This window comes from Corapipo altera, unplaced genomic scaffold (assembly GCF_003945725.1).
Source record: "Corapipo altera isolate COAL_440 unplaced genomic scaffold, ASM394572v1 23b, whole genome shotgun sequence".
NCBI lineage: Eukaryota > Metazoa > Chordata > Aves > Passeriformes > Pipridae > Corapipo > Corapipo altera.
This window is the reverse complement of record NW_020884885.1, coordinates 4,601,399-4,624,945: the sequence shown is the minus strand read 5'-3', so window position 1 is coordinate 4,624,945 and position 23,547 is coordinate 4,601,399. Positions and strand designations below refer to the sequence as shown.

The 23,547-nt window shown below is 42.8% G+C and overlaps 1 protein-coding gene across 12 annotated transcripts in view; it reads right to left on the bottom strand.

Moving 5' to 3' along the window:
- The window catches only part of SMOC1 (SPARC related modular calcium binding 1), a 142,073-nt gene that overhangs the window by 19,685 nt on the left and 98,841 nt on the right, over positions 1-23,547 (bottom strand). For all 12 annotated transcript variants that reach the window (XM_027642086.1, XM_027642088.1, XM_027642089.1 and 9 more), the window contains 3 exons: positions 7,889-8,081; positions 6,908-6,990; positions 3,049-3,154 (listed from right to left, as the gene is read on the bottom strand). In XM_027642086.1, the coding sequence (XP_027497887.1) occupies positions 3,049-3,154; positions 6,908-6,990; positions 7,889-8,081 (382 nt within the window). The remainder of the gene's footprint in view (positions 1-3,048; positions 3,155-6,907; positions 6,991-7,888; positions 8,082-23,547) is intronic.

Below are 23,547 nucleotides of genomic sequence, written 5' to 3'. Positions count from 1 at the left end.
GTTAAGGCTGGAAATTAATTAAACATACGATTAACACAATAGGTAAAATATCCCTTCAGCTTGGAAAAGAGCTTTCATTTCCAGTGCCAAAGTCAAGTTAGGTTACCTAGACAATTTCAGATATACATAGAATCATAGAATTGTTAAGGTTGGAAAAGACCTCCAAGATAATCAAGTCCAACCATCAACCTAGCATCACCACCATGTTCACCACGAAACCACATCTTTGAGTTCCATATCCACATGGTTTTTGAACACTTCCGGGGATGGTGACTCCACCACTTCCCTGGGCAGCCTGTTCCAATGGTTTGCAACCATTTCTGTGTTTTTCCTAATATCTAATCTAAACCTCCCCTGACACAACTTGAGGCCATTTCCTCTCATCCTGTCACTTGTTACTCGGGAGGAGAGACCAACCCACACCTCCCTACAACCTCCTATAAGGTAGTTACATGGAGAAATAAGGTCTCCCCTCAGCCTCCTTTTTTCCAGGCTAAACATCGCCAGCTCCCTCAGCTGCCTCTCACATGACTTACTCTCCAGACCCTTCACCAGCTTCATTACCTTTCTCTGGATACACTCCAGAATCTCAATGTCTTTCTCATAGAGAGGGGCCCAAAACTGAACACAGTTCTCAAGGTGGAGCCTCACCAGTGCCAAGTACAGGCAGACAATCACTTTCCTGGTCCTGCTGGCCACAGTATTGCTGATACAAGCCAGGATGCCATTGGCCTTCTTGGCCACCTGGGCACACTGCTGGCTCATGTTCGGTTGGCTGTCAACCAGCACCCACAGGTCCTTTTCCTCTGGGCAGCCTTCTAGCCACTCTTTCCCAAGCCTGTAGCACTGCATGGAGTTGTCGTGACCAAAGTGCGGGATGTGGCACTTCACCTTACTGCACCTCACGCAACTGGCCTCAGCCCATTGATCCAGCCTGTCCAGATACCTCTACAGAGCCTTCCTACTCTCCCACTCAGCATGGTGTTATCTGTCAACTTGCCAAGGGAGGACTTGATTCCCTTATCCAGGTTGTTGATGAAAATATTAAATAAGGTTTAATTTTTTAATTAATTTTTATCCAATACTGAGCCCTGAGGAACACCACTTGTCACTGGCCACCAGCCACTCTCTGGGCCTGGCCATCCGACCAGTTTTTACTCAGCAAAGAGTACACCAGAAGCCAATTCCTGAAGAGAGGACTCAGGATATTCCTTCCCTTGGGACCCTTGGAAAGCACAACTCACTGCAGAAAGGCAGCTTCCCAACTCCGCAAAGCCATATGAAATGAAATATGTACTGATTAAATTTTTATACAAGTACAAAAAAAATCCTTGAAATTATCTTTAAAAAAGACATGGTCCCATCATGGCATGTGGGTTGGAAAAGCTTGACATGTGTACATGCTTAGCTTAGCTGATGCACACGGAAAGTTACATCAGAGCAGTTATCTGAATTTAATCATGGTGGTGGGCATGCAGAGTATTTGGGTGGTGGCAGTCTTTCACCTTACCAAGGATAACCTGCTCTAAGATTTAATTTTCCCTCACAACTGGGCTGCTGAATTGGAGTGGAAAATAAATCAATGTGACAACTATGTGAAGACCTGGGCAGCAAAAAATTCCACCAGAAAGGCCTCTATTGAAAGCTGAGAATTACACAAAGCCTAAGGAACATTAGGAATCAAGCCTGCTGGTTTATAGAAGTACAGAAGGGGCATACATCTCTGGTCTCTACAACACTGGTTTATATTAAGCTTTATTTTAAGAGTAATGATTTACATTAGCTGTGTTTCAGTCCCAGTGCCAAAGATGCCAAATAAATATCACATACTCTCCAGGGCTTTCCACCACCCTTCCCCACTGCATTTTAACCATGCAAATTAGACAGAATTGACATTGGAATGCTTAAGTCTGGGAGAGAACGATGGATTTCCCATCCTTGGGGCATTTTTCATCCTGTTTATATGAATACAGACATGCTGGGTATATAGTGCTCATTAGACGGGTTACAGAATATTCAGCATGCAGGCACTCACTGGCCTGATTTGTAAGGTCCAAAGGCAAAGTTAAACCCATATGAGTTCACAAGCAGTTCTTCATGAAGCCAAGGGACAAAGAGGTACCACCCAGGACCTTGAATAGTTCAAGATGGCACTGATTCCTTTTCCTTTATGAAGGAGGAAAGCAGGGGATCAACATTACTCTCAACATGTTGGAGCAATACCCACAGAAGTAACATATGCACAGAGGCACCTCCATCTCTAGAATCCTATGAACATAAGCACATTAGTCATCGTGGCATCCCTGAATGCTACACTAATACTGACTCCTTTTATAGTCAGGCGAATCCAGAACCATAGAAGCCTTGCCTAGCCAATGTAGCACTTCTTAAATCCATCACAGTTCATTCTCAGTGGCCTGTCCCAATACAGCACTGAAGCTGCTGAGCTGAGAGGATCTGCTGTTATCAAGCAGGAGGGGGAGACACAGCCTCAGCTTTCCATCAGTTTCCCAAAAACAGAGTTGTGGCTATCTCTTTCAACAGGCCTGACCTGTTCCTCCTTCCAAAAGGCGTGGACAGGCAGTTGGTCAGAGAGGAGGGCCATAAAAACCAGCTCCTCACAGCCTCACAGCAAAACCACAGCACTGGTACTGCCAAGAATTCAGTTCACATTCTTCAATCTCTGTGGTAGCCACTAGGCCGCACGGTCTCCTTCAATGCATTTGCATTTTATTAGGTTTTTTCATGCACCAAGGGACAAAAGAACAAGCCACTTCCTCCCACTGAGCTCTCATTTCACACTTCAAATGGTCTCTACTAACCTTTATGGTGAAGCAGCTGCCAGGGAGGAGGGGCGGGAGAAGGCAGGCAGTGCTAAGATGACCGGACAAAGCAGTTTCTGAAGATGCAGCCTCAGATCCTCTCCCAGCAACCCAGAGGAACCCAAATCAGTCAGAGCAACACCTTACCCTCTTGTCCCAACTCAGGGACCCTCAGACCTCTGCAACCACCTGAGTGGCGTTCAGCCAGAGTGCTTTCTGGACTCACCTCCCACCCCCAGTAGGTGCTGCTGAGTTAATAGCCTGTACCATGTCTGTTGTCAGAGCATCAAGTAAGCTGGTAATAAATTCAACTTTCTTCCCTTCTGGGCAGCCTGCAAAAAGAAAAGAGGAGGTTTAATGCAAGAACACACAGGCTTGGTCTCCTACCCCAATTCAGCAAGGATCAGCCAGAACCTCTTTTGTTTTTAAGACGGCAGCCATCAACACAGTCCCTAAGGAGAGGCAGAAGAATCCCTCAGTGGGATTCTCTGCGTGGCAATTTGTCCTGCAGCTTTTGTCCAGGCACATGCAGGGTCATCAACAATATCTGGCAGGAAGACTGTGTGGTTAGCTTTATGGTCTCATCCAGTTCTCTACCAGCAAAACCGCAGGGATGTGCTGGAAGCACCTGACAGACAGGAGTTCCCATGGTGACACTTGCAGAGAAGTTTACAAAACAACTCATTACCTCCTGGGTCATCTTGCAATGCAAACATGGTTGTTCTGAGGTCCTAACTGACGTGTTAAAAGTCTGATAAGAGTACTTTAAACACACATGCTTAAAACATCACAGAGTACAAAGCAAGGTCTGCCGCTTGCACTCTCCTCTTCAGGCACAGAGAGCACTGCCTACCAGCACCTACCACAATAATTCAGTTCTTTGCATGATCACATTCATAGGAAATATGTTAATCTGAGTCAATATGTGGCAGTCACCCCCAGTCACTGCTGGCTTAAGTAGGATAAAGCAGGTTGAAGATGAGCTTGGTAACCATTTCCATTACTTAGTGAGGAGGCCACCTAGTCCCCCATCATCATAACCACAGACTGACAGAGCCTTCTATCCTAAACAGCACCAATCTGTTATGATGAAACTCTCCATCTCCTTACCTTTAAAAGGCAGTCTGTGCTGTTTCCTTGCATTCTTAAAGCATGCTTCACTTATTACTACACAAATACTGTAACAATTGCTCTAGCCCACCACAGAACAAGCATGCTTAACTTCAACCCACCACCTTCAAAACTATTGTCCAAACGCCATTACCCTCCCATCCTGTTGTTTTCTCTTCATGTGATAGAGAAGCCATCATTACATCCCTCACCTCTTTCCCCAAACCACCATGCACTACCTCAATTACTCAGCTGATTAAGGCAGCAGACATCAGAAAACAGCCTCCCACAGCAACATATAGCAGTGTCAACACTTTCTGCTTTTCTCGAATAAGACAGAAGCACATGTACCCCAAAGAGAGCACCGGAAACTTACTGTCATCCCTTGACAGCTGAAAGCAGCTTGCAAACTGATCTGACAAAACTCTCTCCTTTGCAGTGTTACAGGCTCTGTTCTCTGCAATAGCTAACCAACAGTTCTTTGCCTGTCTCCGTATTATGTACATTACACACACGCACACCCCTCAGCACTTGTGTGGCACATGGTCCAGAAAATGTCAGCATTGAATGGGTAAGCTTCTATTGCAGCCAGAGTAGACCACTCACTTAAAGGAGCTTTTTGTTGAGGTAATGAAAAGGATGAAAAACTGCTTGCTAGAAGTCATTTCCCTGGGGTCACAGCATCTCACAGTCTGAAGGAATTAGCAGTTTGCCATTTGCTATATACGAGCAACATTTTCCTTCCTTCTTTCTTTTTTTCTTCTGGCCATAGTCATGACAGTTTCTGAAGAGGGTATGTGTACATGTGCAAGGATCTGAACTTCTGTCTCCTTCACCTTGGCCTCTGCAGGGTCTCTCCACATAGGCCAAGGAGCACACTGCCTGCAGCACTGAGAGTCTTAAGAATGGTCAAACCTCCAGAAGAGGCATAAAGTAAGGGGTCCCTTGACAGAACTGAGTGCAAATGGAACAATCAATCTCAAATTAAAGCAGGGGTTTTTCTTAAAATTCAGTTCTGCTAAGAAATAAGACCAGAAAAAAAACCAAAAAGAAACATTCTCACCCCCCGCACTTCTGAATTTTTGCATACAAGAGCAGTCAATCAAACAAACCTCAAGACTGCATTAAAAAGATCATGCAGCACAGCATCTCTCAGGCAGACAAATCAGCATTAGATCCTCCATCTCCTCATCTCTCCATAGACGGGTATTTTCAGTGACAGGAATCACCACAGAATCACAGCATGTGGTTAGGGTTGCAAGGGACCTCAAGGATCATCTAGTTCCAGCCCCCTTGCCATGGACATGGATGCCATTTACCAGATCAGGACCCAATCCAATCTGGCCTTGAACACTTCCAGGGCTGGAACATCTAAAACTTCTCTGGGCAACAATCATGCCAACCAATGCAGCCAAATGCAGAACTTAAAGTTTACTCGGGCATGGAAAAGTGGCTTGAACTGAGAGGGCAACTCTCCTGCAGTCTGATATTGGGACCAGACCACTAAGCTACAGAGCATCCTGTGTCGTCTTCTGCATCAAGCAGTTCCTGTCCCCTTGTCTGGCTTCAGTGGAGAAGGGAAAGGAGAAGGGAAATTAAACCATTCTGTCTGAGATCAGCGATAGAGTCTCAAAGAAAAAGCCCATAAGCAAAGGATTTTCACAGAGGAGCTCTGGAGAGGCAGGGGTGAAGTGCAAGGACAGGCAGTAAAGCAATGGGAGAAGGGGATGGGGAAATCAAGGAAGTAAGGTTATTCTATTTTAGTGTGATTTCCTAAGGAAATGATCCTTAATGCAACCATTTAGCTGGTTTCCCTCCACCTATCATCCAACTTGAACCAATTGGTCAATTTCCTTTGAATGTGAGAAAAAGGCAGATAGAAATTTCTACACGACTTGTGAAAATGAGGAGCTGCACAGGAGAGAGCCCTGCTGAGGGCAGAGTTGCTAAGCAGAAAGCTATGGGGTCTGAGGTCAGGAGTCAGCAGGAGGAGAATTAGAAGACACAGAAGGCAGATCTGGTACAAATCTCATTTCCTTTGTGAACATGCTCAGGAACAACTTGTTTTATGCTAGCCATAGAGAGGACCAGCAGAAAGTAAAGCAAATCCGTAGCTAACAGCTCTTTCTGCAGAGTTATTGGTCTCCACCACTCCCTCATGGTGGAGAGGGACCCACTGTAGCTTCTGTTTTCAAGCAGTCCCCACCCAGGAGAGCAATGGTTGACCCAATGTCAGTGAAGACCCCCTCACTCTGCTCCTTAGAAAGGCAGTAGGAAGGAAAAACCAAAACACAGGCAGATGGGATACCATTTTTTAAGAGCCACGCAGGCAGCTATGCCCAAAAAATGTTCCTAGTAGAAAAAAGATGGGCAAACAGTAAATTATGGCTTGTCAGGGAAAAGCAGAATAGAAGACATGCAGCACTGGGAAATAAAGTGCAACCCAGGCAGAAAACAAGGGATAAAGTCCAGCTAAGCGAGAAGCCATCATTAGCTAAGGGATTTTAGTACACCAGGAATGCTGTCCTGCCTGGTCCATGCAGTGTCAGGGAGCAAAGTCAGTCAACTAACAATTGCCAATTGTGTCCTCTTTCATAACTCAAGGGGCACCAAGTTGCTGAAAAGCCCTACTGAATGGAAAGGGTCCTGTCCTGGTCAGAATTTGAAGAACATACAATGCTGAGCCCATTCTCCCCCCAGAGTATTTTTTGGCATCCAGGTTTCTTTCCTGAGAATTCCGATTCCAGATATGTTTTCAAAGGGCAGACAGGCAATAAACAGGCCCCCCAGGACACTCCCAGCCTTTTCCAGCTCACTGCTGAAACTGGAGATAATCCAAAATAACACAGAACAAACCCCACGGTAAAGCATGCATGAGGAAAATCCTCCATCTCCTCAACAATATTCTTGATCCCTTAAAGAGTCCCAAGGTAAGACAAGGTAAGAAGGGAGAGACAGTATCTTGTTCCTCTGACCTGGAAGTTCTCTGTCCTTGAATGGATCATCAACCTCTGTGCTCTTCGATCTGGCATCACTTTCACACACTGGAGTCTCATAGCTGAAAAAGGAGAAGTTCAGAAGCTGAACTGTGTGGCACAGCTTTAATGACATCACATGATCACCAGTGGGTTGTGCCTTATCTGCTTACTGCAGGGGAAACCAATAAACCTGCAGAAGAAATACCATTCTCAAGCATCTGTTTATGGACAGTCAGCAACAGCAGCAGAAGTGGAAAGAGAAGAAAGAACATACTTTGAAGTCCAGTACCAGCTACCAACTGAAACCCACAAAGAGGCACAAGGCCCTCTTCCTTTCCTCGTGGGCATAGGCTGATAATTTTTTCAAAGCTGTCCATGCTCTGCACAATCACTGTACCTATCGGTCCCAGCTCCTACTGGGCTGTTTTTACAGCTTGCCAGACCCACAGTTTGTTTCCAAACCCAAGTGAGAAAAGAATCCTCAGGTAGTTTTAAGATAGAGAGTAACTGGGGGAAAAAAAAATAATCTATCACTTGCTTAAAATCTACTAATGCACAACCAAGCAGTCTTCTAAATCCATACTGGTCAGGATTCAAGTAGCTACAGCATGGAATTATAAAGCAGATGATAATGCAAAGCCACTTGTCTTTTCACTGCTCATGCCCATAACCTGTACTGAAGCAAAGCATCAGTTCCTGATACCACCCAAAAGCTTCAAGACACAAACCAAAAAAGGCTGTTTTGAATGAGTGCTTAACACGGAGAAAAGTAAGGACAGTAGTTTCTATCCAACTCCTATGGAGAGGGAGCTGCATAGTAACACTCAACAGGGAACATCACATATGGCATTGTTCACTCTAAGGAAGGTAGCGCAGAGCTGACTGCTCTAGAGTGAGAAACTGATTTGATATGGCACTAGCACTTTTTTTTATATCTTTTCTTTCCAGCACCTCACCAGGCCTGCCTATAGCTCTTACCGAGTGGAAGTACCAGGCAGAGGACGTCCTGTGTCCACCAGGACACACCAGCAGTACCCAGTAGACTGGTGGCATTGCACTGGTTTGTAGAGTCCTCCAGGAGCACACTCGGGGATGACAATACCCTCACGGGGATTCTGCCTGGCCTCCTCCAGGGCGCTCTCCCTTTCCTGGTCGCAGGAGTGAACTTTCTCTGAAAGACAGAGAGGAGGTTGAAGGGAATGGGAAAAAACCCAAATCGAGATCACTTTCCTATGCTCAGCAGGATATAGGTATCCTTCACATCAGGAGCCCTTTGTGGCTGTTTCCCTCTCATCAAACACCAGTATGTCTACGTCCCCAGGAACTCAGAGCCTTCTACATTGAGAGCTTTCTCCTACATTTAGCTGTGACACAAGATTATGGATTATAGACATTGTCTGCCAAGTGCCCAGCATGTCAGAAACAGCAGGAAACACTCTTCCTGTTCACTTGAGTTCTGGAACTGAACTATCAAATAACAATAATTCACTATTACTGCAGCCATGAGGTGAGCATTTCCCAGATTATGTTTTCGCAAACTGATGGATCCTAAATTATGACTTGTATTTTCCAGTTAAACAAAGGAGGCAAACACCCTGCCCTACCCCACACTCTTCCCTCTCAACCTGCTCCTCTTGGGATCATGTTGGAGAGATGCTATTATGTTTTAACACCTCCTTATCCAGTGCAGAGAGCACCTGCACACACCTCAGCAAGGAACAGAATAGGAACAGTTCTACCCACACTGCCATCACCTCTCCACCCTGGAAAACAAAGGGCACCCAACACTGCTTCCTACCGAGGCGTAGGTAAGGCCCAGTCCCTTAATAACCTATTAAACAGAAAAGGGTATTTCCAAAGACATCATCGAACAGAGAACAGAGTACAGAGATGGTTCTTTGGCAGGAACCCAAGAACAGAAGAAGCCCAGAAGTGGCTTCTGCAGCCAGTCTGATACATAGGGCCCTAAGGCCACCTCTTTAACTACCACCCGCAGAGCACTGATGGATGCATGGAGAGTGCCAGGCTGCTCCCTCTTACATGGACCAGCCATTTAAGGGGAAAAATAAGTGCAGAATAAATGTGGAACGCTAAGATCAATTTGGCTCAACAGCCAGAAGTTCTCAAGTATTCAAGCATTCTGCCCTTTAATGAGTAGGAAAATTATTTCACTACCGAAGGTATCACAGTGAGAAAAAAGCAGTCAAGGCAGCTGATCACCTGATTTAATGCATGTCTAAGTCTAGGGTAACAAAAGACAACAATCTAACTTTTATCCTTAGGAGAGTGATGAAAAACAGAAGCAGGAACAGTTGTCCTCTTCTTCCCTAGCCTTCCTCTCCCTTGCAGTTTACTATGTTTTTTCTTTTTTTTTTTTTTACACATAAGCCACAAGACCCATAACTCCTTGCCACAGGCAAGAACTCCCTCAAGTTTTAAATACAGAATATTCTTCAACATGGACCAGCAATGACACCACAGTTCATCCCAAATCTTTAGATGTTTGCACCATCAGCCAGCAGACCTCAGCATCCTGCTCCCAGGTCTGGCTCAGCATACAACTAACACACACTCACTGTTTGCCTGCCTGTCTGCACACCGTCAGTTGTGTCTTTTATTTTGGTGATAAAGTATGGTGTTGAGAGTAATTTTTGTTCCATATTTGGGGAGCAGAAGGGGTGCCAATTCACAGCTAGAATTCCTCAGCTTGGTGGCAGCAGGTGCAACAAAAAACTCCAGCAGGTCTGCACAGCATCACCTGAGTACAGCATGCTTGGGTACCAGAAGAACTTTTACCGGTTGAAATTGAACTGTAGCTGAACGAGTCTTAAAACCCAAAATGGCCTCAGCTCTCCTCAGCATTTCAGATCACTGCCAAGGCTGGGAATGTGAAGGGCACCTAAACTTTGCCACACACAAACCCAAAACTGTGTTATTCAAAACACAGAACAAAAACTTTGAAGTGCGGCAAGTCTGACTCAAGCAGAGAAAAACTTGACCAGGAAGGAGCAGGAGGGGATAAAGTCAACAAAAACTGAAAGGGAGCTCAAGCCTCAGCTGATATTTAAGCTGACTTCACTCTGCTGACAGACTTCACATCTGAAAAAAAAAAAAAAAGACGCCGTAACTGTTCCCAAGCTGTACGTGGACAGAGAAGCCATTGAGTGAGAGGTTTGCAGGCTCTCTAACAAACCACTTACATCAGAGAGGCCCCCTCTTACCCACAGTCTGCCAACAGCAATTCACACCTTGGCCATCAGGTGAGGCGAATCATTCATGCAGCTTGGGTAAGCAAAAAAACAGAGGCAAAATTCCATATCATCTTTATATTATAAGCAAAAGAAAAAAACTGCTAAAAAGAACTACATTCCAGGAATTTTTCTATCTAAATCCCCAAAGCTTCCTGAGTGCACAAAGTCAAAACAAGATTTCTCAAGTCCTTTGAGTCTTGCAAAACTAGCAGTAAAATTACTCTGAAACAAAATAAAGTGGGTTTTCTTTGTCAGAACAGAGAAATATGCTACTTTTATTGAAATCAAGAAAAAAAAGTCTTTAATGAACTAGTATCTTATTTTACATATATTTGCAGCTAGGTATGCAAATTACACAGAATAAATGTACATATACACACATTTGTGCTATGCCATAAAAAAGAGAAAAATCTCTCTGCACGTATTAACAGAAATTTGTGGGAATTGAGTAGTCACAACATTTACTACCAGAATACATAACTAACTGGTAGTTGTTTCCTGTTTGAATGGTGTTTAAAGGCTGAGTGAAACAAATCTTAAAGCCTTTGTTCAGTTGATATCAAATAGATATCATGGCGTAAACTCTGCCATTGTCACCAGAATTCAGTGGCCCATCATTAGTAATGATGCAGTACAATCAAAATAGCAGGGAGATCACACTTTTCTCATTTCTAGTATACATCTAGAAGCAGCTGCTATGAAAGTTCTTCCCTGTATTGCAGATTTCTACTTCATCTCTTTTACACGCTGAAGTGTCCCAGCTGGTAGTTCTTCTCTGAACCCTTTCCAGATCCACTATACGTTCCCTGAGCTAGAGGAGATCAGAATGACAAACACATTGACTCTGACAACAGCCCTGTGGAAAGTTCCTTCAGTGACATCTATCTAGTAAGCAGAATATATTAACTAGTACTAGCCCCTGGAGAAGCTCTTTCCTTCTGGCTGCCACTCTAACAGCATTTAATTCCCTTAAAAAATAAACATGAGTATTAACAGTTGGGGTATTCAAAAGCCAGCAGAATCAGCTGGGAAATCCATACCATCAGCTTTCCTAGAATGGGACTTGGCATGAACTGCACGCACTGTCACCCTGAAAGATGGTCTCCTGAGTAACGAAGGGACCATCAAATGCTATCCCAGCTTCAGGACACTGAAGACTGCCTGTTCCAGTCAAACTGCTTACTGGAAACTTTGCTGTTGTTGCCAAGGCCACATTCATGGAGAACAGTGAAAGCCTATGGTCAAGCTAGAAAGCTTAATGCCAGGTATGAAATTAGGCTGTCATCTTAGAAAGTAGCATATATTTATTATACTCGCAGGGTATTTAAAAGCCTATTCCCTGTTAATGGGAGTTGCAGGCACAGAAAGACAAAGAAAGGTTTTCCTTCTTTCTCTAACTAAACATTTAGAGAAAGAACATTTAAAACAGCAAGGTGGACTCAGTCTTCCTAGGACAAAAAATAATATTATACTCATTTATTTCTTTATTTTAAAGGCACTGTCACATTCTGCTGTTTTCTGCCATCTCTGCTTGTCTGAAGACAACCATCAGCAAAGAAACTAAGTAACACTTGCCAGCTTGCTGTTGCTGGGGAGCAAAACCTTTGTAAATCAGCAAATCTAGATTACAAAAAAAACCAATTACAGTAAAAAAAAAAAATAGGGAATGTATGCACACTCACAAAGAAGAGAATTGCTGGCAGAAATCCATTTTACCTTAACTATTCAGCTCTAAAATGCTAACTGTTTGTTCCTTCTTACTCCTGGTTGCTCCTAACACTTATTAAAATATATTTTTAAAAGTAGTACCTCTGAAGCCATGAGGTATTGCAGGAAAACATGGCTTGGACATCTGCAGTTGCACATTATTTCTGCAACAATTTTCCCCTTAGTAATGGCCTTCTGAGAAATACACGGTCAGATTCATAAAAAGGTCTCTCATTCCTGGTCCCATAAGTACACACATTCAAACATATATCTAGTGCCTGCACAATAAAAATAAAAGTGATGGATGAGGTAAAGGAATCATCTAACTGTCTAATAAACTATATGGTTATTAAAGAGATGGGGTGTTTGTTTACTCTACAAAGCTGAGAAGAGAGGGTGTCTAGCAGCATCTAGCCAAAGGCTTGTGCTTAACAATTCTCATGCTCAGCTTGCAGGGCTAGATGCAGCCAACATGCTGCTCTGGGGACAAGGCAGACTCCTCCAGCTGCTCTCCTGACACATAACTCTCATTGCTATCAGAGCCAAAGGACTAAGCATGATTCACTGGGGCTGTTAGGATGCTGTGGATGATTAGGATAGGACTTAAGGAAGATCTACCATCCAACCACAGCAGATTATATTTTGAACATTGCTCTTTTGCACCCACAATTTTTTTTTTTTAATTAAAAGAAGGAAACACTGTGACACCAAAATCAAACACCCGTAAGAGTTCCCTACACCCTTGAGACAGGATTTCTTCTTCCAAACTGGGCAAAAGAGAGGATCTAGCCTTCCTCTGTGCTTCTGCCCAGCCCCAATGAACCTATATAAATAGCCTAACCCCAAAGCTACAGGCCATGCCAGGCAGGGCAGACTCCCTTCTCTTTCCCGCTCTCATTTCTTTTGACCAGAAATTCTGTCTGGACCAGAGAAACTTTTCCCATGGAGTTCCCACAAAAAGCTTCAGTTTTAGTGAACAAGCATTCATCACAAGGGGAGGAAAAGGTCTTTTACTGAAAAATTCTTGACCAATCAACCATTGTTAGTGCTGCAACAGGAACCTGACTTCAAAATACCATTTCAAAAAACAGAGCACATCTTCCCCAAATTTTTTTTTTTCAACTCCCAACTTTCCCCTCAGTGAGCAATTAGTGCAGCACAGAACAAAGGGCAGCAGCACAGATATCTAGTGCCAAGTTCCTATTGACATCCTGTGCCAATCCAAACATGTGGACTAAGTGTCTTTGTGCCTCAGTTTTCCTCTCAGTGAGAAAAAAGTGTTTGACTGTCTCCCGGGGAGCTTAATTCAGACAGGGTTGATTTCTCATTTTTACTTAGCATCTTTACACTACTGTAGAAGAGAACAGGAGCCTTGAACTGGTTATTTTATCATAGCATGTGTGCAAGTTTAAAGGTGCTTTTACATTGTATAATGGAGCTTTAATGTGAACGGGATCCAGGTCCACTCCAGGAGAACAAATGCCTCATCGCTGTACAGAGATTACAAAAGCTGTGGCCAGAAAGTACAGCCTCATTCCACAAAGGAAGTTCAGCACAGGTTATAACAGCAGTCTAAATCTGCATCCTTTACACCTCAGCGGGGAAAGAGAATTTGAAAAGCCTTGGGTATGCACATGCACAAGTGTTAGCAGGACTAGCAAAGCAACGCAGTGAATAGGCACTAGCTGCCTGTTCCCTGAGCAGGGCTGTGGGTGGAGGGAGAGAAACAACCCCTTCTGTGTTTACTAGGAGCACAATAACAGCTGAGCAAATATGGCTCATGGGGATAGCATAAATCTCTCCACACCTCTGTTAGTCATCAGTGCTGATACCCACTCCACCCTGTTCTGTCTGGAATCATAGTCCCTCCAGAGTATTCTGGTTAATATAAAGGTAGAAAGAAAAATAAAGCTTGCAGGTGCTCCCACACTGTACCAATTGAGCAGTCCTTGCTTTACCTTGGTACTCACTCCATTTCATTTCTCAAGGCGTAGGCTACAGAGGAAGCAGATGCTACATGTTCCAGTGCTGAGCAAGTACAACGCAAAGGTTTAACAGGTGGGTTATAATTTTAAAAAAGGCATTATTCCAAGTGGCTCAATTAACTTCAGCTATCCAGGAACACATCCCTCCCCTGCCATTTTATTCTTGCTCAAACAGATAAAGCCGCACTGCATTCCCACCAGTGTTACATGATGAGAAGTCTATTCGATATCTACCCTCTGGCTTGAAATAAGGAGGACTGGCTGAAGAAAGCACTGTTTCAGGGATTAGAGGGACTTTCTGATGCTCAATTTGTGCTCACTTAGCAGAACCTGTGGTGCTGCCCAGTTAAGAAAGGAGTCTGCTTCACGGGGTTTCCAAACCACACAGGAATAAAGATCCACACTCACTTATCTTGAAACCTGTCAGTTGAAAGCTACCTGTCCTTGCAATTCTAACTCAACTGCCAAGGCAGGCCTTGGACTCTTTTTACCATCCCATCTCAAGCAGTTAGTCACACAGCCCTAGCCCTCCTAGAGCTGTAGCCAGACCAGGTGAAGGATGGCAGAAAGAGACCAATGCCTTTTTTACAGCTATAGTACATCATCCTGGGAAAAAACCTGCAAACACATAATGCATTAAACAGAGCTCTGCTTAAATTCTAGTTCATTAGAGCATATTATAAGTTGTGTCATTCTCACAAGAAAACAAGGAAAATGTAGACCGTATACAGTTACCATGAGATGTCTAACACTGCAGGTTAAGAAAAATACACTCTTTGAGACGAGATCTCAAAAGTTCTCTTTGAAACTTGTATCAAATTAAATGACCAATTTGGCTAGTGGAACAGAGCACCCAATTTACAGACTGAACTTCAGGAAAGAATTCAAAGTCACCTTGATAAATGGTTTTAAGTCAGTGTGATCACAACTTACAAGTACAAACTATAACAACCAGCAAGGAGAAATCCAGTGGATTGAGAGGAAATAACTGGCGAGACAGCAAGACTTGGAAAAAAATGGTCAGGAGCTTAGGTAGACCACAAAAAAAGCCTGCAACTTCCTGACATTACAAACAACAACAAAAAAGTCAAAACAAGAGAATCTAGCTGTGGGATGTAATGACAGGGGCTTCACATAAGAAAGGGGCACTAAGGACTGGTAAGCCTTTATATCAGCCCTGTGTACAAGCTCTGGGCATTGCACTTTGAGGGAGAGGTGGACCATTTGGCAAGAGGGCATGAATGAGCAAAGGGAACAGGCAAAGGTCTAGGAAACTTGATCTATGAGAAAAGGCCGAAAGAATTCACTTTGTTTAGTCTAGGGATGACATTCAGTCTTCTGAGACATAAAAGCTGTTCTATAAAAAAAAAAAAAAAAAAAAAAAAGATAGTCATAGAATTTTTTTTCTCCCATGCATAGTTCAAGTAGCAGACAGCTCACTTGGAGAAAGGAGATTTATGTTTGATATAAAAAAGTCCTGGTGATTAACTGTTCACTAACTGGAAGAGGCAGTGGGATCTCTGTTGCCACATTAGAAGCAGGTTACATGTGTCAGAGCTGCTATTAACTGGATGCGACCCCAGGTTAAAACAGAGAAAAAAATACATGATCCCTTCAGGTCTTTTCCCTTCTCCTCACACAGGCCAAGAAGCTCCAGCAGATCCTCAATAAGTGAAGCAACCCCTTTGCTAACACAGACTAAAATCTTGAAGATATTTGATCTGGTTTAAGTTTCCAGATTTTGGGTTCTGATCCCCCCCATAAGCACCTGGATTCTATATGACAGCTGTAGTTGTGCAGTACCTTCACACTGACAACAGTTTCCACAGTTTAAGGAGAGAAAGTGTGGCATCAAAATGCAGCCTCTTCAGTTCTTGACATCAGGATGGTTCCTCAGCAGTAGAAAAGCTTTCAACCTTAGACACTGCCCTTGTCATTTTGATGCAAAACTACACAGAGTCTGTGGGTTTTGTTCCTTAATACCTCTTTTCCATTTCACACAGTTTCTAAGCACTGTGAGTTTGAGGCATACCTAGTTTTGAGATAAGCCACCTGTCTCTGAACACATTTATTTTCCTTATACTCCTTTTCCACTGCACTCTTTCCACACTGAGGAATATTGTTCAATAAAACAAGAAGCAATAGGTGTTTCCAGTGGAGCCTTAGCTTTACTGGGAAACTATTTTCACTTCCACACCTGTTTTTAATAGTGCTTGGAACAACTAGCACAGCAATTATTGGAGAACTTGACTACCTCTGCTGGCTAGAGTATACAAGCATGCTATTTTTACAGTATTGTAAGTGTGCAATTATAGGACACCAAATAGAAAGCTTTTGGAAACTGTCACAGTCAGGTAAAAAGCAGTTCAGACTGGTCTTCCTACCTACAGCAATGTTATTTTTTTATGATACTACTGGTGAGTAAAAGAAGGCAAGAGAGACAGGTTTATAGTGTGATAGGCCTTTTCATGGAGTGATAGACCAGCTTTTTCTGGTAATATTTAGCACTTTACAAGGAGGCAGAGGGAATTGTCTCTGACAGTAGTGCTAGCACTTATTTCTGGATATTTAGCTTGAGTCAGCTGCCTCTGGGCAGAATATTCAGGCTTTGGAAGTTCATGATAACATGTAATTCAGACATTAGCCATGATGAGTTCTCACTTCATTCAGTGTCACGAGACGGCTATAGCCCTCTTCCATGTTCTGGCTTAAAAGGCAAAGGAAGTAATACAGAGTGATACTATAGCTGAAGTTAATGCTCCCAGCAGGATTTCTCTGAATTGCAGCCTTACATAGGCAATAGCCACTCCATCTGTGGAAGTTCCCATTGACCACTTCCTTATTTTGGGGGTCTGGCAAAATGTAAAAATGAGATAACCACCAAGAAAAAGAGAATATGAGGATGGTAGTCCCACCCTATCGCCAAAATATACACAGGATTCTAACAACACGGTTCACAGCTCTGATGACATCAGTTTGAAAGTAAAAAGAACACAGTCAACATACAAAGAGGTTGTAATAAGGCGGGTGTTGATCTCTTTTCCCAAGTATCAAGTGAGAGTATGAAAGGAAACAGCCTCAAGTGGCACAAGGAGAGGTTTAGACTGGATATTAGAAAAAAAATGCTTCATCAAAAAAGTTATCAAGCACTGGAACAGGCTGTCCAGGGAAGTGGTTGAGTCACCATCCCTGGAGGCATTTAAGAGATATATAGATATGACAATTAGGGAGACATTGTTTAGTGGTGAACTTGGCAGTGCTGGGCTAATAGTTGGACTTGATCTAAAGGGTCTTTTCCAGTCTAGATGATTCTATGATATTTTCCCATGCTGCTGCTCCACAAGCCCTGCTGATATTCCTGCAGGGCCTCACACATTTCTTTTATCTACTCACTCCACCTCCAAGACCCCCCAAAGCTGAGAACCTCTGCACCCTAAGCCTGGCACCAAAAGACACCTTCATGGGAGGAGTAAGGTTTTCCAAAGTTCTGGAATGCAGGTCTACTGCTTCACAGCCTTATGCTGTACTAGGCAATATCCATGGCCTTCTTGGACAAAGCTGGGGGCAACAGATGCTCCTAAGGATATACTGATCTATGTTCTGAACCCTTTTTTTTCCTTCAGCTGTCTCCTTGCAAATCACTCGCAAGCCCCACCAGGGCTTTTGGCTTCAGGACAAGCCTAGGTCTAAACATTTTCCAGAGGTTATCTAGGAGCTAGTAATGACAGTTACTTTGAAACATCTCCTCCTTAATTGTAGTACCTCAGAAATGTTGTGAAGTTGACAGGAACATTTCAAGAGAGGCATGAAGGTGATCACGTGCAGTTTATCTGCAGGCATCAACTGGATTCAAATGGATGTCTGAACTGCAGATCCACCAACAAGCCTATGCTGAATGTTGCTATTACATACAACAAGGAGCTGCTATAGAAATATTTCAGCAAATCAATGCAGTCCCTTCAATATGAACCAGCTTCTGCTAAAAAGCAAAACAAACTCCACAAAGTTGACCACACTCAGTTTGTCCCTGTATGTCCAGGTAATACCTGGTGCTGGACTTTATTTCCTTTCCCCTCCCCACCTAATCGTCAGTGGTTTTAAATGCAGGGTTGTTTTTTATTTCCCCTTTTACCCCAGATTCTTATATCTTTGCCCCTTTCCTACTGCTCCCCGTCCACTCGCCTTAACTGGCAGCTGCAGAGTAGCAGTGTTGACTCCACGTCTAAAGTAATTTGTTTTCTTTCTTTGGGGGATAAAGAAGGGGGAGGGACTGAATTCTTTGGGAATGATTTATTGCACAGCACTCAGGGAGAGCTTCATTTATTTGCCTAGCTGCATATGGTTTAACACCTATGGTTGCATGCCGATTATTATACAATGTTATTTTTCCCACTTGTATACTTTGCACCTTTTCATAGAGCAGATTAACTGGTCCCCAATGGCATGTTATTTATGACTTTGTTTGCTGACTGTCTGGGAAGGGCCCTGGTCCTAGATTCTTCCATTCCCCCGCCTCTGTTCTTCTCTACATACTCCCTTCTTCACCAAACACACCTGTCACACTGAGACATGGGAGAATCACACTTAGGCATCACACATATACCTTCTCAGACTTCCAGGAGGAAGACAGAGACAGAGGCCTCCCAGGCAGCAGCCAAGACAGGAAAGGATGCCTGAACCACAGATGGAGCCAGAGGGAAGGGCAGGATAAAAAGTAAGGAAGAAACATCACATTTTGGCTTGCAATGAAGCAAGAACTCAGCAGATAAGAGCATAGATATTTGTTGTGAAAATGTAATGGAATTAGTAAGTTTTCATTTCATACTCAACAGGAGTGAGCTTCTCTTGAGATTGCTTCATTTGATATCAAGCCAAAATCTAAATTAAAATTAATTCAAAAACAAACCAAAACAAACACTCACAAAAAGAAGGGGTGGAAGGAGTAATACAAAAGTCTGAAGATAAATAGTTGTGGCAGGTAGGACAATGAAGTCAGATTTTTAGCCCAAGAGTTTTGACAGGTCAGATGAGCACTCTGTTGGGAGGCACAGACTCAATATGCAGGACAAGAGCCAGAGAGGACACATTAAGAGAGGATAGTAGAAAAGGCAAAAGCTTTCTAACACTCTTTCCCTCCCATGAGCTCCTGTTCTTGATACCATCATTGACACTTTTCTCCTCCTAAGCTATGGAGAAATTCAAAAGCCACTAACTAATCCCAGGTGTTATGCCCAGAGGAGACAGAGGCACCAAAACATTTATCAAGAAGGACTGCAGTCAGCATTAGAATATCATTCACAGGCACCAACATTTTCCAGTTCAAATTCTGCCATGATGTCTTTTTCAGATGTTGCTAAAGCACAATTATGCCTGACTACATCCCCCTTTCAACCAACCTGCTTTCCTGCCAAAGTGATAGCCACCTCCTCCACTTGGTATCCTGATTAACACTAACCAGCCACAGATTTTGGGGAAGAGCCTACAATCCTGTATGAGACATTTGAACAGTAACATTAAAACAACTGGCATGGAAAGACAGTAAATTTGGAACTAACACAATTTAGTTTAGTAGTAGCAGAAAGTTGGAGCTTGTCAGCAGGACAAACAGAAGTCCATGGCCTCACATGTCTTCAAACATTAAGGTGGAGAGAGAGCCGTGCACCAGAGTAGGACAAGACAACTAAACAATAAGGCTGGAGATAGAGCAGTAAAGACAAGTGAGAAACTGCCCCCATTCAAAACACTACTTCGCTTTTCAGGAGCCATATGAATTTACCTGTGGCTCCTTATTCTCTGCAGCGTTTCACATTTCCAAGGTACGAGGAAATTTGCTCCAACTTCAAATAACTATACATTCAATGCAAATAGGTGCAATGTCTCCCCATTCTGGAAAATAATATAGGCATTCAAGTTCCTTGGGTTTATCCTCACTTCTGAAAAGGAAAGTCCTAATAACATATTAAACTTTTGTCCAAACTTGGCTATTTTTGGGGTATCCCATCAATATTCCTGCCATATTCCTTTTCCAGGGCAAATCAGCATGCTCTATATGTATATACATATATGCTTATCAGCATGCTCTATATGTATATATCCTGCTGTATGTTGGTTGGGCTAACCTGACTCAAGAGGAACTACACTGATACTCAATATAGCCAAAAACAGACTCCTTTTTAATGTATGGGATCCTAGAAAGCCTACATTTGGCTAAGGCAACATAGCCATGAGTATATTCCCCCTAGAAGCAATCACTATCCCTGATTGTTAAGAAAGGCACGCAGCAAAAATGGTCCTAGCTGAGTGCTAGAGAGGGGGTTTTTTGGAGTGCCCATGGGTGTTTTCTTGTCTTTTCTTTTTTTCCTGCAAGTGAGAAAAAACTTAAAGGAACACAGACAAACCAGAGAAACCAAATCCTATTAGTACACTTGATGCAATCACATCCCACCTCACTGTGCAAATCTCTGGAGACAAACTGCACCCAACAATACAGAGCCTCCCTTCAGGGTGGATGGCAGGGTATATACAGACATGAAGTTTTCAAGTTTTTTCTCCCTTTGAAAAGCCCTTAAGCTTGGACTCCAAGTGGACTCAAGAAAAAGAAATGTGAATACCACGATTCTTGTTTCCAAAGCTCATTCACAATTATACTCTGTCCACTAAGAGCTCCTGAGAGGAGAAAGTGCTATCACTGGAATGCCATCATGAGATGGCTGTACAATGCTTGGGTGCCAGAACTGAACAGAATAGGCCACATGGAATTGGCCCCCATTCACACCAAGTAAGATTTTGAAATAAACAGCTGTGGGGTTTTTCTTTTTTTTTTCTTTTTTTTTTTTTTTTAAACTAGGCACACACACAAACCTGTCTTCAGCTGCTAACCTTAATATATTACTCATTCTTCCTTTCAAATAATGTCATTATCAAAACCCCAGTGACTGCAGAATATTTACTTGAGGCTGCTACTGCTGGTTTCTCCAGAGCTGTTTATTTTTCCATGCATGCACTCATTACATCACTCTGTGGTTTTCTTAAAGGTTGTCACGGTAAGCTGGATACGGGCTGGAAATTCTTGCTAACTAAAACCAAATCACTAAGTAGCACAAATGATTTGGAGATAACCCAACTCCAGAAGTGAGGAAAACCCCTGGATTCCTCAGTGGAGATGGGGTGCTCCTAAACAAGCAGTCATTACATTTCTTGAAAGTGGGAAACATTATCAAGTGTTTTCCTAGATTAAGAACTGTAAAAAAAAGAATTTGGACTATTGCAGTCTGGAATGGGGGGAAGGGGAGGGTTGAAACAGTAAAAGCAGAATGAAAAGAATGAAAAGACAGTTCCCAGCCTACTGAGAAAGGCATCTAGTTGTCATTTAATTCTTTAAAGTGGGCTGGGGTAATAGCACTAGCAATCCCTCCTAGCAATGCGGTTTTAGTGAGAGTAGAAAAACTCACTGGACACATACAGATTCTCAGTCAAGTGCTCTAAGAATCACCAGGCTAGAGTCATCCTCCTTTTTCCAATCCCTAGCTTAATTAGGATTTACACATGCCAAGCAAAATGTAAATGCTCCAAAAAAAAAGATCAGTTTCAGGAGAATCTCTTCTGTTTGTCAGCACTAAACAGAAGGTGGAACACTCAGATTTCAAATGCAGTTCTTGAGATACAGGCTGCATATGCAACATGGGGTATTTATCAGCTCTGCAATGCTCAGCTGCCTCGTGAGTGGTTCACCTAACATTGACCAGAGACAATGAGAGCAAACTAAAGAGTCTATTTGACTCCATACAGTAGTTCTTAAATTCTCCTCATGGTTGATATAGTGACGGTGCTTGCTTTCCAAGCTGTCCAATATCAGTGCTAATTAGAGAGCAGAACAGGTCCTCTGACAGTAGTATCTGGACTTCTCTTCACTGCAAAGGACAGTGCTATTTAACTAGGGCAGGGAGGAGTTACATCAGGGTTAAGCATTTCACTACACGAACTCCAAGAAAGAGAAGCAAAAGTTAGGCTGAATATTACAAAAAGACAAAAACCTGAAATTGAGTTCAGAGAACAGAGCAGCTTCCTGTGGGAAGAAGTAAAATCTTTTATTATCTAAGGCTACACTTAATTTATGCTACACTAGAAAATAGTGCTCTTTGTACAGTATAACATTCATTAGCCCTAGGGCAGTAGATTAGATGACCTACTAGGTCTTTTCTCACCTCCAGTTTCAGTGATCCCTTTAAACTACTGCAAGAGGATACCAGGCTATGTCTGCTTCAAGACTGTAAGTGTAAACCCAGATAGACAATACAGCTGAGGCAACACCAAACCCAAAAATTCAAATCTTATGCCAGTAAAACTTACCTTAGCCCTTTAAAAATAAATGAAAAATCAGAAATGTGCCAAGTATTAATATTTCAGGATGATAAGGGCCAAAAGCAATTAAAATCATCCCCCAACTTTGCATGCCCATCTCATGACAGCTGTTTCATCATCTGCAGCCAAGACAGACTTGAAGACATTTGAAGAAATGTGATTCTAAATTATAATCGTCCCCCCCCAGCTCTTTACTGTTTGATCCCACCTACCTTATATTGCCTTTTAATATATATGACAAGGGATGAAAAGAATGAGATATCAAACAAGGGGACTAGGCTTCACTAGTTAAAAGAAACAATCTGAAGTAGCCCACACTTAATGTCAGCTAAACAACAGCTCTAAGCAGCATTTCTTAATATCAATAATTTGCAAGAAACTGAGATGCTTGGGTATTTGTATGGCCTAACATGGAAATTTGGGCATAAAAATTGGCAATCTAGTCTCTTAATGAGAACCTACAGTAAATGAGTGTCAGAGCAATCAGTAGGTCTGGGTCAGATGAACCACACGTCTCCTTTTAGTTTGCTATATAAACCACCTCTCACAGAACTCTTGAATTTTCCAGAAGATCATTTGTTTTTCATTTGTAACATGTATCCACAATAATTTTATTTGAATAACAGAATTGATATCAGAAACAATTGAAAAAAGTGGACAAAAGCAAACTCACAAAAGGAACTCTCCCGTGGACAAAATTCCAGTTCACATCAGGCAGTTCCCTGACTAAACACTCAATTATTGCCTTTACAACATGAAAGGCAGCCTACTTTGGCTCTTCAGGCCAAGAAAGGGTCTCCAATAAAAAACCCTCCTGCTTCCAAGTCTTTTTGTAACCTCTTAGCACCGACTCTTCTTTCCATTGCAGCTACCAGGATTGCTGCATTAGTAGAAAAGTTGTCACCAAAATAGGTAGGACCCATTACACAGGATTTTAATATTAAACTGTCGCTTTCAATTGCCCTGTGAGCTGCTGGTTGTGCCAGAACCTCACAGAACAGAAGCTGCATTTGCTTTCCCCTGAAAGACATCCTTAAAGAAGGATGCTGATACTCGTACATCATCTGAAGCTTCTGGATGATTCCCACTGGCAGATCTTACACAGACCACTCTGCTACAAAACCAGTTTGGAAGTGAGGCACAAGACACTTGTTAAAACTGTGGTCTGGACAATGATGGACATCTGTCTGTTAAGAGATCTTCTCCACTCTGCAGCAAGAGAATTTCACCCAACCTAGGACCAAGTTCACCCTGCAGCTAGGAACTGGCATAGGAAGGCTAAAGGAACTGTCATGAATGCTCTCTAGCTAATCCAGAAATATCAGGTGATGAG